The sequence below is a fragment of the Mirounga leonina genome, unplaced genomic scaffold, assembly GCF_011800145.1.
Source record: "Mirounga leonina isolate KUSES-001 unplaced genomic scaffold, KU_Mleo_1.0 Mir_93, whole genome shotgun sequence".
NCBI classification, from domain to species: domain Eukaryota; kingdom Metazoa; phylum Chordata; class Mammalia; order Carnivora; family Phocidae; genus Mirounga; species Mirounga leonina.
Window position 1 is genome coordinate 12,596,366 of NW_023270854.1, and position 16,756 is coordinate 12,613,121.

The following is a 16,756-nucleotide window of genomic DNA, read 5'->3' on the forward strand; positions in this document are numbered from 1 at the left end:
CATAATCTTAAGGTCCACCAATTCAAGGCACAGGTTGAGAGAGATCCTAGCCCCATTTTGCAGATGAGTGAAGTGAGGTACAGAGGTGTGTGGGGGATGAACTGCTTTTACTCATGGGTTTGTCCCTGCACCTCCTCTGAGCCTTGCTCAAGCCCGTTTGTTCAGGGAGAGGCAAGCTTGCCACAGAAGAGGATCGTGCTGGTATGGCTGTGCCTTATGAAGAACAGGAATGGGTGGTTCGCCAGGAACCGAGCCCGGATGGGGAGTCTTTTCACGAGGAAGCTGTCCCCTGTGGCTGCTGCCGCCTCGGTGCCCTCTTCGTTGACATCCACATATGACTTGTGGATGACCTTTGATAAATACAGGCCATCACCTGGTGATATTCCAGAAAGGTCAGCTTTGATCTCATTGAAGATATCTGTCATGCCCAGGGAATTTAGCTCATACTTGATTTCAAGTTTGAATCTGGGGATGTGTACTTCAACTTCCCTTTCCACCATGTTAGCAGAGCTGGTCCACTCGTGAAACGTCTTCGTGTTCAGCTGCTTCTCTACCTAAGACAAAACACAGATGAGTCCACATGAGCCAAACACGTGCTCTCTGTATTAAATGCTGTTTGTTTTGTAATTCCCAATGTGAATGATTCAATGTATGCTTTCTTTTCTACTTTGAAAATGTGTTCCAGTCCCATCTGGAAAAAAGAAACAGAATCTCACACTCAGCCACATCTTCCCTGTTCTACTGTCTATCTTTTGTCCATGTTTCATAAGTCAATGCCTCAAATGTGTGTCCTACGGTCTTCTGCCTTAACTCCCTCAGCAGGTAGGCTCCACCTACACTCCCTCTCTTGCCTCTGGAGTCCTGGTGTGTCCTGGGTGAATTCGCCATTTCTCCTCAGTTCTCAAACCTGAAACATTTCGTTGCACCCTCTATTATGAACTTGCTTCTCCTTTGGCTTCTGTGACGCCAGCACCCCCTTGCTCTGCTCTGCTTCACTTCCCTCCAGCCCTTCTCTGCTATTCCCCGGAAGCTCAGCTCTACATGCCCCTTCATGCCTCCACCTGGCCATGCAGCCTCACATCCCAGCTTCTCATCCTCCACCCAGTGCTATAATTTTGTGTAAGCTCTCCCCTTGGGCATTTGAAACCTTCCAGCCAGCCCTCCCCACAGCTCCAAAACGGCATCCAAAACCCCATCGTTCAAATATGAGAGTTGAAAACTTTTGGTCACCTTCTCTCCATCCTGACAATATACAATCAGACATAAAGTAAAGGTGGTTTTTCTTCCTATCTTTTCCTTTCGTCCTTTTCTGCCCTAATCCAAGTTACCATGACTTCATATTGCAAATCCACTTCGTGGCCTCATACCCCTAAGGCATTGGCATGTGCTCTTTGCTCTGGTGAGAACAAAAGAGTAGGCTTGTTCCACATACTCAACTTCTACTCCTCCAGTGAGGCATCGAGATTATTCTACGAGGCGCCTTCCTGATTTCCTCATTCTCTACTCTCTACTCTACTTCCACAGGACTTTCGGCAGTTTATCATGGCATTTGTTACATGATATTTAGAACTCTGTATTGGAACCACGCATTTGTCGGTGTTCTAGAACCCCCGAGAATTCTCAGCATAAACACTCAATGTTTGGTATATAAATGAATAAATGAACAAATAAATGAATGTATCACAAGCTGATAAAGACCTCTTCTAAACTGCTTCCAAAATGCTATCTGCCTCCAACTATCTTCCCATAGCAGCCCACCACAGGCAACCAGAAGTCCAAGCCCCTCTGAATTGGCCACACCAGTTCTCATGGCCATGGCCGTGCTTCTCTTCCTAGAGGTCCAAATGCATACATCCCAACTCAGGTGTTTCAAGAAGCCTTCCCTATCCCCCAGCCACCTGTGCCACATTGTTTAGCCTCAAGCAGGCACTCCCTGACTTAGAAACCCCTGACTGTGGCCATCCCATCTGTGGGCATAGGTCAGCTTCCCCAAGATCCCAGAAGCACAGCTGGTCTCCCAAGAAACTGTTGTCCTTCCAGCAGAGCACTGGGAAGTCCCAGCAAGGCCAGGGGGGAAGTGTAGTTACTCTGTATCAGTGGCTTGCCTGCTTCTGTGCCGGGCAGCATTGGCTGCAGCCAGGGAGAGGGGCTTAGACCCAAACTCCTGCCACCCCTATGACCTGTTCTCAGGGGCTGTGGCACTCATTTCCCCCACAAAATCAGGATGCTAATAAGGGTGGCTAGCTCATGAAAGCATGTCATATTTGGGCTGGAAAAACTGCTCCTGAGAGAGAAGATGGCTTAATCAGATTTCAGTGGACTAAGACCCTAAGCAGCATTACAATTTCACTACTACAGAATCATGTTTCCCAAGTGTCAAGTAACCAGTAGGTGTGATATTTGTACAAGATGGCACTTTGGCCTCCTGGTGCCTTCTTTGATGTAAGAACGAATTATTCCCCCAAAATATACTGTCCTGAGGGCAGGGACCAGGGTCCCTCTCACAGCCCCTGGGGCAACCCCACTCAACCCAGAGTGTGACTGAATTAGGGACTGACCACACTAGCATCATGGGGTACACAGAGTTCGGAGGCTGGGTATGAGCACACATGTTTCTCTGCACATTAGCATTCTTTACCTGTTCTAGACTGGCCGTGTCTACTGGAAGCAGAATAATCATGCTTAGTTTGTTGTTAACATAGGGCAGCTCAAGAACTTGCATTTGCGGTTCCTTTATGAAGGCTAATTTATATGTTCCAGTTTGATACATCATTTCCACAAATACGCTTTTACCCTATTTTTTTAAAAAAGATTGTAATTAGGTAGAATAGTTACATATATGCATGAACATGTATGTACAATGATTTTTTTTTTTGCCTAACATGAATATCTGCGTTAACACTAAAGGCAAGGATGGGGCACCTGGGTGGCTCAGTCATTAAGCGTCTGCCTTCGGCTCAGGTCATGGTCCCAGGTACCTGGGATAGAGTCCTGCATCGGGCTCCCTGCTCTGCGGGAAGCCTGCTTCTCCCTCTCCTACTCCCCCTGCTTGTGCTTCCTCTCTCACTGTGTCTCTCTCTGTCAAAAAAATAAAATTAAAAAAAAAAACCACTAACGGCATGGGGAAAATATAAACAATAAAGTAACCCTTTATTACTTTCCTTTGCAAATGTTATTTTTTATTTTAAAATAAGTCATTGTTAGAGCCTAACTAGTTCAAATAATATATATAATCATCTATATATAAAATATATATGTATAGTAATATGTATAGTAACAATGTTTCCCCAAAACAAAGCTAACATTACCAACTAAAGTGATTTATGTGAAAAATGACATCATAGGATCATTTTCTTTTTTAATCCAATTGGAGACTCTCTAGGAGAAAAATAATGTAGATGGTTTTGTTGTGCTGAGAAAACAGCCACAGCATATGTGGGAAGAATGTGTGGACAGGGGAAGAGCGAGGAGAGAGCATGCTCTCTTCTCTCCCAGGGCAGCCCCCATGTCCAAAGGCTCCGGTTCAGTGCCCTGTGAGAAAGGTTACTGTCACCTCATGAGGAAAAATGAAAATAAAATTCATAAAAGACACAATTAAAGAACCTCTGGAAACCGAGACCAGTATTTTCACTAAAACTTTCTAAACTGTCCTTAAATGATTATTGCATTCTTCGGAATTTATCATCAGTCTAAAAACAAAATACTTACCTCACTTAGCTGAAAAGGGGTTTGAACTGTCTCTCTTTCCTGGAACTTATTTTGCCATTGTCCTTTGAAATATATGGCGTTCACCAGGACCATTACACAAGAAGGGTCAATTGTTCCCTTTCCAAAGAGGTTTGTGACTTTTCCTTATAATAATAATAATAAAAAAAACAGATAATGTATTTGGATTTGAACTTGGGTTTATTAATAACAGAGAGTTGAACAGTCACTAGAAATTTGGAACCATTTCTTTTTTAAGGCTAGTTATAAATTTGAGATGCCAGGAGAACTACTTTATCTCCTGGCCATCGAGGCTGTCCTTACCAAATGAAGTTTATGTCCAAGAATTAAATACTGTGTTATTTCTAATCAGAAGATGGCATCTAGGGAGTAGTTAGTATATTAGCTAATGATCAACTTGTCTTATACCTAGTTATATCCAATGCTTTCCTATACATTACTGCTTATTTAAAAAAATATTAATAATCTCTTATGGCTTCCTTCTAATATTTATCAGGCTTTATACTTACCAGCACCCCACCACATCCAAATATTTTAAGTATTCAAAAGACTCATTCATTCTTATAATGTCCTAGCAATTAGTGTATCACAAGTATATACCAAGACTTAAAGTAAATATGTATCTGAAAATGAGAATTTATAAAAGTATACAATCAGATATACCAGTCAGATTGAACACCAAGCCCTCTTGGTGCACTGCAATTTATAAAACCTTTCTGAAATATAATCTAACAATAGGAAACATAGGGATATCCAGAACATTAGACTCTAAGCTTAATTTTTCCATTACTGTTCTAAGTAAGTTAACAGATCTGAAAAATTTGTAGACCTTTCCAAGCATTTTCTAACTTAATACAAAGAATTAAATAAATACATATCTTAATCTGGTCACCTATTACTAAGCTTGAATAACATCTATCAATCTATCAATCAACAAAATACTGTTGAGAGTTCATCACTGGTAAGTGAAATAGTAAGATATGAATATGTTAGAAATGTGGTCTTTATTCTCAGAGAAGTATTTATATTACTGACATCCTCTTCATAAATGCAATTAGCTCTAATTTAATACTTTAATGTTATTTCATCCTGATTTTGTTACTTAATAAACTTAATTCTTTCCTATATCAAGGAATATGATTGTCTACATTCATAAACCTCAGAAACTACTGGTACAATGAGTTGGTGGCACAACCACACAGAGACAGGTTATTTCAACATGGTAATTTGTACATCTCTAGTTGGGTAGATAGATCCTAAGGACAGAAAGAACTGTAAAAAATATCTTAAGCTACTGTTACATTCTATTAGTATTGTTACTTTGAGACCGTGTTTATGTTGAATGATGTGATTTTGCAATAATATTGGTGACACTGGAATCTGGGATTTTTGACACAAGATAAAAGAGAAATAGATATAAAAAGGGGGCATGTTAAGTAAAAATCCTATGAATCTGAATTTGAACTGGTCATATCAGTAAGAAATTATGCTGTATTTCATCTAAAAAAATGTATGCACTGAGAAGGCCTATAAACAATAACCAAGCCAGTATCAATGAGTACTCTTGAACCCAGATTATGATTTCTAAACATCATTTCTCATTAAAACGATTCAGGATCCCCTTGAGAAGTAAGTAATTCTAGGTCAGGAGCAGGACATGCATCTGGAACATCTGGTCAAACTGGAAGGCAAGGAAGCTATCAAATTCTCCAGGGTAGTGTCAAAAGGACTTAGAAACCAATATAAAGATGTGACCCCTGACTAAAAGGGGCCAATAAATTGAAACACCTCAGAATGTTTAAAATTATGAATTCATAAGGATATTTTAAAAGTAAACTCATTGGTTGGGGCACCTGGGTGGTACAGTTTGTTGAGCGACTGACTCCTGGTTTTGGCTTAGATAGTGATCTCAGGGTCATGAGATCAAGCCCCGTGATGGGCTCCATGCTCAGTGCAGAGTCTGCTTAAGACTCTCTCTCCCTCTGCCCCTGCCTTCCCCCTCTTTCTCAAATAAATAAATAAGTCTTAAAAAAAATAAAACTCATTGGCTATCTTCGAAGGAGGCTAGAAGGAAAAAAAAGTTTTGAAATTGGTATTAGAAAGAATCCAGCATTCTCTTTTTGTTTTTCTCATATGAAACCGTACTTAGAATAACCAAATACTTTTTTATGAAGTGAAGTATCTTATATAGAAATATTCCAGCTTATAAAGAAGTAATGCAAGAATTGGAATACTACAACTTTATAACCCCTATTGAAAAAATGGACCTAAGCAATTATCATCAAAGGCTACTAGCATCATAAAAAAGGGAGGGCGCCCAGACATTATTTATTTCCTGATGGAAACACAACACCTCCAATGAAGCATATTTATCAAAAGTAAAAAACAAACACACAAGCAAAAATCACCAGAATCTTATCAAGTTTCTAGGTCTAACTGCCAACTTATGAGAAATATAAAAACAGGAAATTATTAAATGACATTTCAAGGTGAGATCATCATCATCTAGACTATGAGAAAATGCAGGCAAATATCTATTTCCTTCAACAAATTTTCTGTAAGAAAAAAAAGGAGGGGAAATTAATAAAAGATCAAGAGAAATTATTAAAAGATAAAAAAAGATTTAAAGAGATTTCTTTAGTCAATAAGAATATGGTTTATGACAGACCAATATCCCTGGCAAGAACTATAAGGAAAGCTGAATACATTTTTTTTTTTTAAGTTCTACACTGCGTTGTTTCTGAAGCAACTTCTAATCATAAGCAATGGAGATGCAAAAAATCTGAGCAGAAAGTGACTGAAAGAGACAGAGAAACTGAGTAGAACATCATGAGAGGGTTGGGAAGACCAAAAATAGAGTTCAAAGAAGCAGGAAACCAACACTGAAGGGGTAACAATCCCAGAGACAGGAGAAAACCTGGGCAGGTGAGCTCAATAGAGAGTTCTGGAAAATTTTTCCCTCAAAGTATAATGAAATTTCAAAAGTTGCCCCATGCCTAGATAAGAAGAAACACAGCAGCAAGTGAATCAAGAATTTAAGAACTACTTATAGTCTCTCAGTGCTAAAGAAAAAATAATTGAAGTTCAGGATCTGGCAAGGTGGAAGAGGTGTTTCATAATGAAGAAAGAACTGATCCACTGAGAAGATACAGCAATTTAATATCTATTCACATAATAACACAGCTTCAAAATATGCACAGCAAAACTGGACATAACTAAAAGGAGAAACAGAAAAATCCACAATCATAGTGGAAGATTTTAATACAGCTTTCTCAGTAAATGATAAAAAAGCAGACAAAAAATAAGGATATGCAAACACAGACATCAAAATTAACAAAGTTGGCCTGATAAAATTAAACATCTCACCCAATAACCCAATAAAGAATACACATTATCTTTAAGTGCACATGAAAATTTTACCAAATTCGAAACATATGGTTTGCTACAAAAAGGTCTCAATAAATTTCAAATAATTGAATTATTATGTTCTTTGATTACAAAAAAACAACTAAAAATTAGTAACTAAAAAACAACTAGAAAATTTCCAAATTTTTGGACATCAATAGAGCACTTTTAATAACCCATGATTCAGAGAAGAAATCTCAATGAAAATTAGAAAATATTTTGAACTGAATAATAGTGGAAATAAAACAAATGGAAAATTGTGAGATGGAGATAAAGTGACACCAGAAAGAAAGCCATTGTCTTAAATGTATACATTAAAAAAAGATGGTCTGAAATCAATTGTTCATCTCAAGAAACTAGAAAAAGAATAGCAATTTAATACGAAGATAGTAAGAAGAAGGAAATAAATGATAATCATAAATATTAATGTAATAAAAAATCTATATTAGAGAAAGTAGAAATCGATTCTTTGAAAAGACTAAAAACTATAAATCCATAATAAGTCTAACTAAGAAAAAAAGAAAAAATACACCATTTAGATTTCTAGGAATAAAAAGACAACATTATATATCCAAAAGACATTAAGAAGATAATACAAGGCTATTATGAGCAATTTTATGCTAATACATTTGAAAATTCAGATAAAATGGACATATTTCTTTAAAAAAATTCAAAAACTTACACAAAAAGAAAACAGAAAATGTATGTAGGCCTCTATTTACTAGAGAAATCAAATCTCTAATTAAAATTTTCCCACATAGAAAACACCAAGCACAGAGGGTCACCAGTGAACTCTTCCAAATATTTAAAGGAGAAAAATGCATACTAACCTTACATAAACTCTTTTTTGGAAATTAGAAAAAGAGGAGAAACATGAATATTTCAATAAATAAAAACTAAGGCCAAATTCTTTCATAAGCATAGGTGTAAAATCTCTAAGGAAAATACTAAGAAATCAAACCCAGTGATACACAAAAAGTATAATATACCATGACCAAGTCTGGTTTATCGTAGGACTAAAAGGTTGGTTTAACACTAAAAATCAATTAATGTAATTCACTAAATTAGTCTAGTAAAGAAGAAAAATCATAGCTCAATAGATTTAGAAAAGGCTTTAATATAATATGGTTAGTCATCTGTGCCAAAAATTCTTAGCAAACCAGAAATAGAAAGAAACTTCCTTAATCTGAAAAAATATATTCATAAAAATACCTGCAACAAAAATTATACTTAAATATATATTATTAAAACCATTCAGAAACAAGATATAAATCCAGAAACAAGACATAACAAAAGGACGCCCAGTATCAGTACTTCTATTCAACTGCAGGCACTAGCCAAAAAGAAAAGAAAAGAAGCAAGAAAGGTTGAAGAGGAAATGATTGTATTTATAGAAAATCTAAAATAATATATAAACTAGATTTAAGAGAATTCAGCAATGTTAATATATGAAAGTCAATTATATATTTCTACATCAACAACAAATAAAATTTGAAATAATTGATACTAGTTAAAATTTGGTAAACACTTTAATATCTGAAAACCATTTATCAAAAGACATACAAGACATTAACATACAGAAATACAAAATGTCGTTGAAAAAAATTAAAGAGAACCTAAATAAACAGAGGTAAACTTCATGGAAATGGATTAGAAGCTGAATATTATAAAGATGCCTGTTCTCTCCAAACCTATAGATTCTATATGTATCACTGCAACTAAAATTCCAACTAGTATGTTTAACAAAAATTGACAAGTTGATTTTACAATGTGTATGGATTCCATTTATGATGAAATCATACGGCATCTGCTTTTCTCAGTCTGACTTATTTCACTCAGCATTAATACCCTCTGGGTCCATCCAGGTTATCACAAATGGCATGATCTCATCTTTTTTTATGACTGCATAGAACAACTACAAATGAATAAACAAAGAGCAGAATCAAACCTATAAATACAGAGAACAAACTGATGGTTGCCAGAGGGGAGGCAGAGGGAGACAGAGGCTTCCAGTTATGGAATGAATAAGTCAAGGGAATAAAATCATAGCATAAGGGATATAGTCAACTATACTGTAATAGCGATGTATTGGGACAGATGGTAGCTACACCTGTGGTGAACACAGCATAATGTATAAACTTGAATCACCATGCTGCAAACTTGCATAACATTGTGCATCAACTATACTCAAATATAAATAAATAAAATCTATATGGAATGCAAAAAATCAAGCAAGCTAAGTCAAGGCAGCCCCAGAAGAGATCAACACTGAACCTAACACTTCTAGCTATCAAGATGAACTGTAAAGCCACCATAATTGTGATATTTTCATGAGAATAAATAGACAGACGGAGCACACTGAACCCAGAAACAGACTCATACATATATGGTCATCTGATTTATGATAAAGTTTACAGTGCAGTGTAATGGTGAAAGGATCCTCTTCCCAATAAATAGTGCTATGTCGGCTAGATGTCCATGTGGAGTGGAATGAATTTTTAAATGAATCTTGACTATAGTGAAACAATAAAGGTTCTAATAGATAACATATAAAAATATTTTCATGAGCTAGGAGTAGGCAAAAGATTTATTTAAAAGTATGCTAAGGTACTGACTATAAAGGAAAAGATTGATAAATTTTACTCCTTTCAAATTAAGAACTTCTATTCATCAAAGGCACCATTAGGGGAAGATACAAAATGGTAGAAATTACTTGCAACACATGTATTCAGTAACTCCTAAAAATGTATAAGAAAAAAACAGACAAACCATCCTTACATATGGGCAAAAGACTCAAATAGGCACTTTACAAAGGAAGACATGAAGTGTATGAAAAATGTCCAATGACATCATTCATAAAGGAAATGCAAATTAAAATTAAACTAACTACAATGACTAAAGTTAATAAGACTAACAGGTGTTGGCAAAGTTGCGGAATAAATAAAACTCTCATTCATTGCTTGGGCAAGTATATTGGCAAACCACTTTAGAAAACTGTTAACTACTAAAATTGAATATATATACACCCTATATGATCAGCAATTCCATTCCAAAGTATCCATCCAACAAAATCACATACAACATATGTACCAAAAGATGTGTATCAAAATGCTCATAACAGTGCTATTCATAATAGACCCAAACTAAAAATGTCCCAAGTGGTCGTTAAGACTCGGTAGAATGGATAAATAGATTTAGGTATTTTCAGAGAACAAAACCGACATCAATGAAAATGAGCAAACCATGCCAACCTGTAGTCACATGGATGACTCTCACAAACAAAATGTTAACCTAAAAAAAAAAAACCTAAATATATGCTTTATGATTCTAATTACATGAAAGTTTTAACTAGGCAGAATTAATATACAGTAAAGAAGTCAGAGAAGCCTTAATGTTTGGCAATAAAGCGGTTTAGTTTCTGGGAGGAGACACAAGAGTGGCCTTGGAGTGTGCCCTTCCTAGTAATTAATGTTTTATTTCTCTGACTTGGTAGAGGTGGAGGGAGGTTACCTGAGGGCATTCACTTTTGTGATAATTTCTGCTTTGTGATAATTCATTGAACAGCAAACATAGAATGTATGAAATTTTCTATAAGTATATATATTTCAATCAAAAAAGTTTAATTTAAAAATCAAGATGTAAGAAACATACTGACCAACTGCAATGTATAATTATTTGGGTCCTGATTCAAACAAAAAAAGAGACAATTGGGGAAATACAAAAACTCACTGCCTATTTGTTAATATTAAATGATTATTTTTAAATTTATAGATATAATAATGATGCAGTGGTATTTTATTTTAAATAACTTATATTTTTGAGAGGAAACAACCTGGAAAAAAAGATGATTTCTGGGATTTGTCCTGGAAGAGTTAGGGGGAAAAGGGCAAGGGAAAATAGCTTTAGATAATAAATCCTGCAGCTGAGTGATGAGTCAATAAGGATTCACTATAGTATTCTCTCCACTTGTTTTTCTTTAAATCTTTCCTTAACTAGATGTTTTTAAATATTGAAATGGATACATCTTTAAATCTACACATTTAACCTGCAATTTCAAAGAAATATTTGACAATTAGAAAGTTTATTTTAAAATCATGAAAGGTAGATTTAAAATTAATTAAATTTAATTGCAGAATGTACAACACTTCTGTAAAGTAGAAATAGTGTTCTTCTCATTCTCAGAGTCACTGGGCTTTAGCTCCCAATCAGGATAAATGACTGTAAAGGATATTTACAAATATTCCCAAATACTCCCCCATTTCTTCCATTCTTGACCTGCCTATGTTGGGTCCTGGACTTCAACCAGATTCCTTGTTAGCATTGACTCAGGGAGCTTATCAAAACAGTGCGAATAAAGTTTGGAGACACATGTGGGACTTATTCTTACCATTAGTTTTACTTTCAACCCAAGCATTAATAGTTTTCCTCGTTTCTTCTGGAGACCATTCAAAATCAACAGTTTGTGGTGTGGCTTGATACAGTTTCTCAGAACAAGTTAAATATTGCTGTAAAAGAAAGGACAATCACACACAAAAAATAGTGTAAGGGAAGCAAAAGCTAAGCTCTATGTGTTCTAAAATCTACAACACAGAGACAAAAGCAGCTCATGTATATACGTCTGCAAGGAAACAGAATCCATATGTACTTATTCTTAATAAAACAAATGGATTTAAACAAATCAAAAAGCTTTCCAAAAGGAATGTTCAGAAATGTTTGGTTGTTTCTTCTATCATATCATTGGAATTCTTCATTCTAAAACACTCAAAAGCAAAATGGCAAATTGCAGTTCACTCTCACTACTCTGTCCTCTCAAAGCAGACAAATGGGAATTGCTGCCCTATGTTCTAGATTGGAAAACTGAGATCTAGGGCGATTACATAAGTAAGGACCAGAGTGGTACATTTTGCTTGTTTGAGGTCTAACGGAGAGCTAGGTCTCCCCATGGTGTGTGTGTGTGTGCGTGCGTGGGGGGGGGGGTTGTGCTTCATCCCTGACCTTGATGTGTGTGTGTGTGTGTATGTGTGTTTGTGCTTCATCCCTGACCTTGGTGTGTGTGTGTGTGTGTGTGTGTGTTTGTGCTTCATCCCTGACCTTGATTCTTGGACAACTTTGGTGATTTTTGCAGAAATAAAATTTTTATGTGATATTTCACAACTTTAAATGGGAATTTGGGGGGCGCCTGGGTGGCTCAGTTGGTTAAGCGACTGCCTTCGGCTCGGGTCATGATCCTGGAGTCCCGGGATCGAGTCCCGCATCAGGCTCCCTGCTCGGCAGGGAGTCTGCTTCTCCCTCTGACCCTCCTCCCTCTCATGCTCTGTCTCAAGTGAATGGATAGAAATCTTTAAAAAAAAATAAAATAAAATAAAATAAATAAATGGGAATTTGGTAGAACCATTTCACTGAAACTCAAGTCAAGTCAGCTCAAACTTAATCTCTTAAAGATGAATGTCATGTGGCTCTTCTCGCTCTTCACTTATTTTATGGTGTGATATTTACAGGATGCCAAAGAGAGCTGTGGACCAGCATTCCATATGAACGTACCTGATGGAACACCATTGTCTTTGTCCCGTAGAGTCTGTTGGCCATGCTGAGGGTATAGTTAGAGTCTGGCTGGTTGATTTGAGAGAATAAGACTCCAAACTCTGAATGAATCTTTCCAGCTTGGCCGCACTGAAGCATCAGTAAACAAAGAGTGGAGTATTAAGTTGCTTGATTTCTTGCCACCAGAGGGTTATAAATAATGTGAAAACAGTAAGCAGAGAGCAGGATGATTGCCTCTGAATAAAAGGGTAGAGAATATTAACAAACAAGGAGCTGGAGAGTTTAAATCATGTTCCTTCTGTAGATTTCCTCTAGCACAATAATCTCAGCACTCTGTGACCTTACTCACAGATTGTGTGCAGAATTGTAAGCTGTTGCAAAACACATAAGCACTTGCTGGCCCCAGTGGGTTAGACCAAAAGCACAAGTTTTCGTAAAGAGATCCTAGTGGGGTCTTCAGGGCAATGATCCAAGTTTTGTTGCTATCCCTGTACTATGGCGTACCTATAGAATCATCTCTCCTCTCTACCACACTACTTTCAATGTCTCAGTTTTCTGTGTGACATGTAACCAAACACTTCAGCACTTCACTGAACTGACCTTACTCGCCCATCACAAGAGCAATTCTGTTAGACCTACAGCCTTGATGCATCTGAACTCAAGGACATTATAGGGGTATACCTACATTCCCTAAAGCAAAGTTTCCCAAACTACAAGCTTTCAACTCCTCACAACAAGTGGAGTTCTGTGAAGCAAGTATTCTGTGAACCTATATGCATTTATATGTTTTCTCAATCAATCACGATCAAACACAACCACCTTCATGTGTGAATTCTATATAATTTTTATGTCAAAAGGAATTCTCCTACTAGAAAAGAGCAGGGACCATGGTCCCAGGCAATGTGGGCTGGGCAACATCAGGCCTTGTTTATCTGGGATCTAATTATAAGGCAAAGCATCAGGGTCCTTTCTCAGTGCCCCCACTGAAAAAATCTACCACTCCACAGATGAGGCTGGCAGACTCAATCCCATATTGAGATTTATGGTGCAGTCCATAAAAGAACAGAAAGTTTGAGCAAGAATGACAATAAATGGTATGATAAAATCTGAGGCACTTTATCATCATTATTATCATTATGTTAACTCTATAGGCTGTAGCGATTATTGGGAAGACCAAAAGAATAGATCAAGGGAGACACTGTTAACTCCCTAAAGGGCCAAAGAGAGGCTCTGTTACTCAACCCCTGCACTATAATTTCTTGTGCTCTTATGTTAAAGAACATTTGACAGCTCAGCAATGATATTATCATACCTTAGCTGAGTCCTTGAACTCTGGTTTTAATGACTCTGCAAAATGATTAAAGTGAAGCACCTAGGAAAGAAAAAGAGGGATCTACTGGCATCAAAAGCAACATACAGTCCATAAAAGTGAGTATTTATAAGCATCTGTTTTTCCATTTCAGATAAAGACCAACAAAAATAGCTAACATTTAGTGATGTCATATTCTTAGTACTGAACTAAGCCTTCACATATCTTACTGAACCCTCTCAACAGCTTTATAAGTAGACAGTATTACCCCCATTTCATGCTTGGGAAAATGAGCTCAAGAGAGATATTCCCTGACAACCATCTGTCAGTGTCCAGGGACGGAGCTCTTGTCCACGAGGCTCTTCTGCCCCCTCCTACCATTCTCAGGTCGTTCCACTATGACAGTGCCCATCTGGGGTTCATATGAAACATTACATGGTGTCCCAATACAATACCTGTTTTGAGAGCAAGAAAATCATGAAAGTGCATCAAAATATGGAGTAAACAAATAAAAGGCAAACAATAATACAATATGTGAGTATTCTAGGAGTTGTTAAGTGATGTTCATCTAGACTTTCCATAGCAATTAAAAATACATATAATGAAAAAAATCACTGTATATCAGCCTATGTAACCTGAAAGGTCACCCCTTTTCTCTTAGTTTCTCTCAGTTGCCCCATCTGTTAAATGGGGATAACAATCCCTACCTGCTATATAGGGCTCTTATGAACTTCAAATGTACGAATGAATATTTTTTAAAAACCTGATAGCTTTTAAAGTGTCATTAAGGTTTATTTTAAGTTACAATTCCAGAGGGCAAGAACAGTACCACACGTGTGTTCTCTGTCATATTTAAATCATTGAAAAAGTGAACTCTAAAAGTACACTGCGTGTACATATGCGTGAGAGCACTGATGGGAAGGAAGAGACTGTGTTACATGTATTATGATATTTGCATTATTATTATTGCATTATTTAAGCCATCATTCATTTTTAAGAAATATGATTTTCCCAAATGTTTCTTCTTTCACAAGATGGCAGAATTCCCTTGGTATAAAGATGTGAGCATTTGGCTGACCCACAGGGGTGCACGGAAGACCTCTAGGCTATGGAGAAATCTTTGCTGTGTTCCATACCTTTTCCATCTGCTCTGCACTGTTTCCTCTGGCACCAAGGAGGACCATACTTAGAGCATAGAGCAGGCTCAGTGGTGAAAAGAAGATGTTATCTCCTACGTTGTTACTGTTCAGCTCTTTGAACACATCAAGGCAAAATTCAACGTTTGCTGTGCTGAGAGAATCCATTTTATGCCCAGCACTATCTGAGAACAGATGGGGGGAAAAATCTCAGAATATCATTTGGAAATACAGATAATCTATAGAGTTCATTTATTTCATTTCATGAATTTAAGAGACTGGGCACACTGTTTCATGAAAAATTCATATTCATAGTTTTTGAGAAATCTATAAATGATAGAGGTGGGAATTCCCAGTAGTTGCAGATCCTAATGAAGAGAAGATTCTGTTTCTTTCAACCAGTAGCTCAAAGCTGTCTCACTATCATTTGTGTACATTTAAAATTGTTCTGCAGCAAAAGAGCAGAAGGAATTGGGTTTTTGTGCTCTTACTGTCCATGCCATAAGACCCGCCCCTCCATCCTGGAATTTGTATAGAAAAATTCTCGAGCTCGGGCACCTGGGTGGCTCAGTTGGTTAAGCATCTGCCTTTGGCTCAGGTCATGATCTTGGAGTCCTGGGACTGAGCCCCTCATCAAACTCCCTGCTCAGCAGGGAGCCTGCTTCTCCCTCTCCCTCTGCCTCTGCCCCCCACTAGCGCTCACTCTCTCTCTCTCTCTCAGATAAATAAATGTTAAAAAAAAAGAAAAATTCTTGAGTTATACAAATGAAATGCTGTCTCACTAGACTGCCCACCTTCACAGCCTCATAGGAGAACACTTTTCTACCTTCAGATTCTCCCCAAATGGCACAGTAAAAAAAACTGATTGCCTGCTGTTCAGCCCTTCCCTTCTTCTTTGCTAAGAAAACACAGATGTCGTGAAGCAGCTTTCACTTAGCCATGTACTTCAGAGAAGGCTTCAAGGTCCCCATGCCCCAAGAGCAAGCCTTGATTGGCTTAAGCCAACTGAGGTAATTATCCCACATCAGTGACGAATTAGGTACAGACTTTTGAGTTATAAGAAGAAGTTCTGAAGTTCTAATGTACAGCATGGTGACTACAGTTAATAATAATGTGTGGTTCAAAGTTGCTGAGATTAGATCTTAAGCATTTTCACCAAAGGGAAAAAAAAAAAAACAACAAAAACCAGTTAACTATATGAGGTGATGGATGTGATCTTGGTAAACATTCCACAACGTTTATGTATATGAAATCATCACACTGTACCCTTTAAATATATGATATTATATTTGTCGATTATTCCTCAATCAAGTTTTGGGGGAAATAAATAGAATTTTAAAGATCTGAAGGTGCCATGATCTTTGCTGAAAAGGACAAAAAGTCACTCCAGGGCTTCTAGAAGAGGGCTCCCTTTGATAAAAGACTCACAGGGGGAAGCCTGCCCTCTTCTTCCTCTCAGTTTCATGTGACTACTGTCATGACAGCCATTGTGTGACTGTGATGTAGCCAGCCCAAGAGGATAAGCCAGATGTCAGAGAGGAAAGGTGGACAGAACTGAGTAGACAGATTAACCCAGCCTGGATCTGTCCTACCTTGGGATTTCTTGTCATGCAAGATGATGTTTCCTTATACTTTAGCT

The 16,756-nt window shown here is 37.3% G+C and overlaps 1 protein-coding gene across 2 annotated transcripts; it reads right to left on the reverse strand.

The window, feature by feature from the left end:
- Positions 1 to 24: 24 nt before the first annotated feature.
- SERPINB11 (serpin family B member 11) lies at positions 25 to 15,285 on the reverse strand. 2 transcript variants are annotated; one of them, XM_034995835.1, is made up of 7 exons: positions 15,118 to 15,285; positions 13,985 to 14,044; positions 12,673 to 12,801; positions 11,519 to 11,636; positions 3,709 to 3,851; positions 2,639 to 2,794; positions 25 to 554 (listed from the first exon to the last, which is right to left on the reverse strand). In XM_034995835.1, the coding sequence occupies exons 1-7, from the start codon at positions 15,283 to 15,285 to the stop codon at positions 162 to 164; spliced, it is 1,167 nt and encodes a 388-aa protein (XP_034851726.1). In that variant the 3' UTR covers positions 25 to 161. The 2 variants fall into 2 exon arrangements, with proteins under 2 accessions (XP_034851726.1, XP_034851727.1); XM_034995836.1 differs by lacking the exons at positions 3,709 to 3,851; positions 11,519 to 11,636.
- Between the last annotated feature and the right edge of the window lie 1,471 nt (positions 15,286 to 16,756).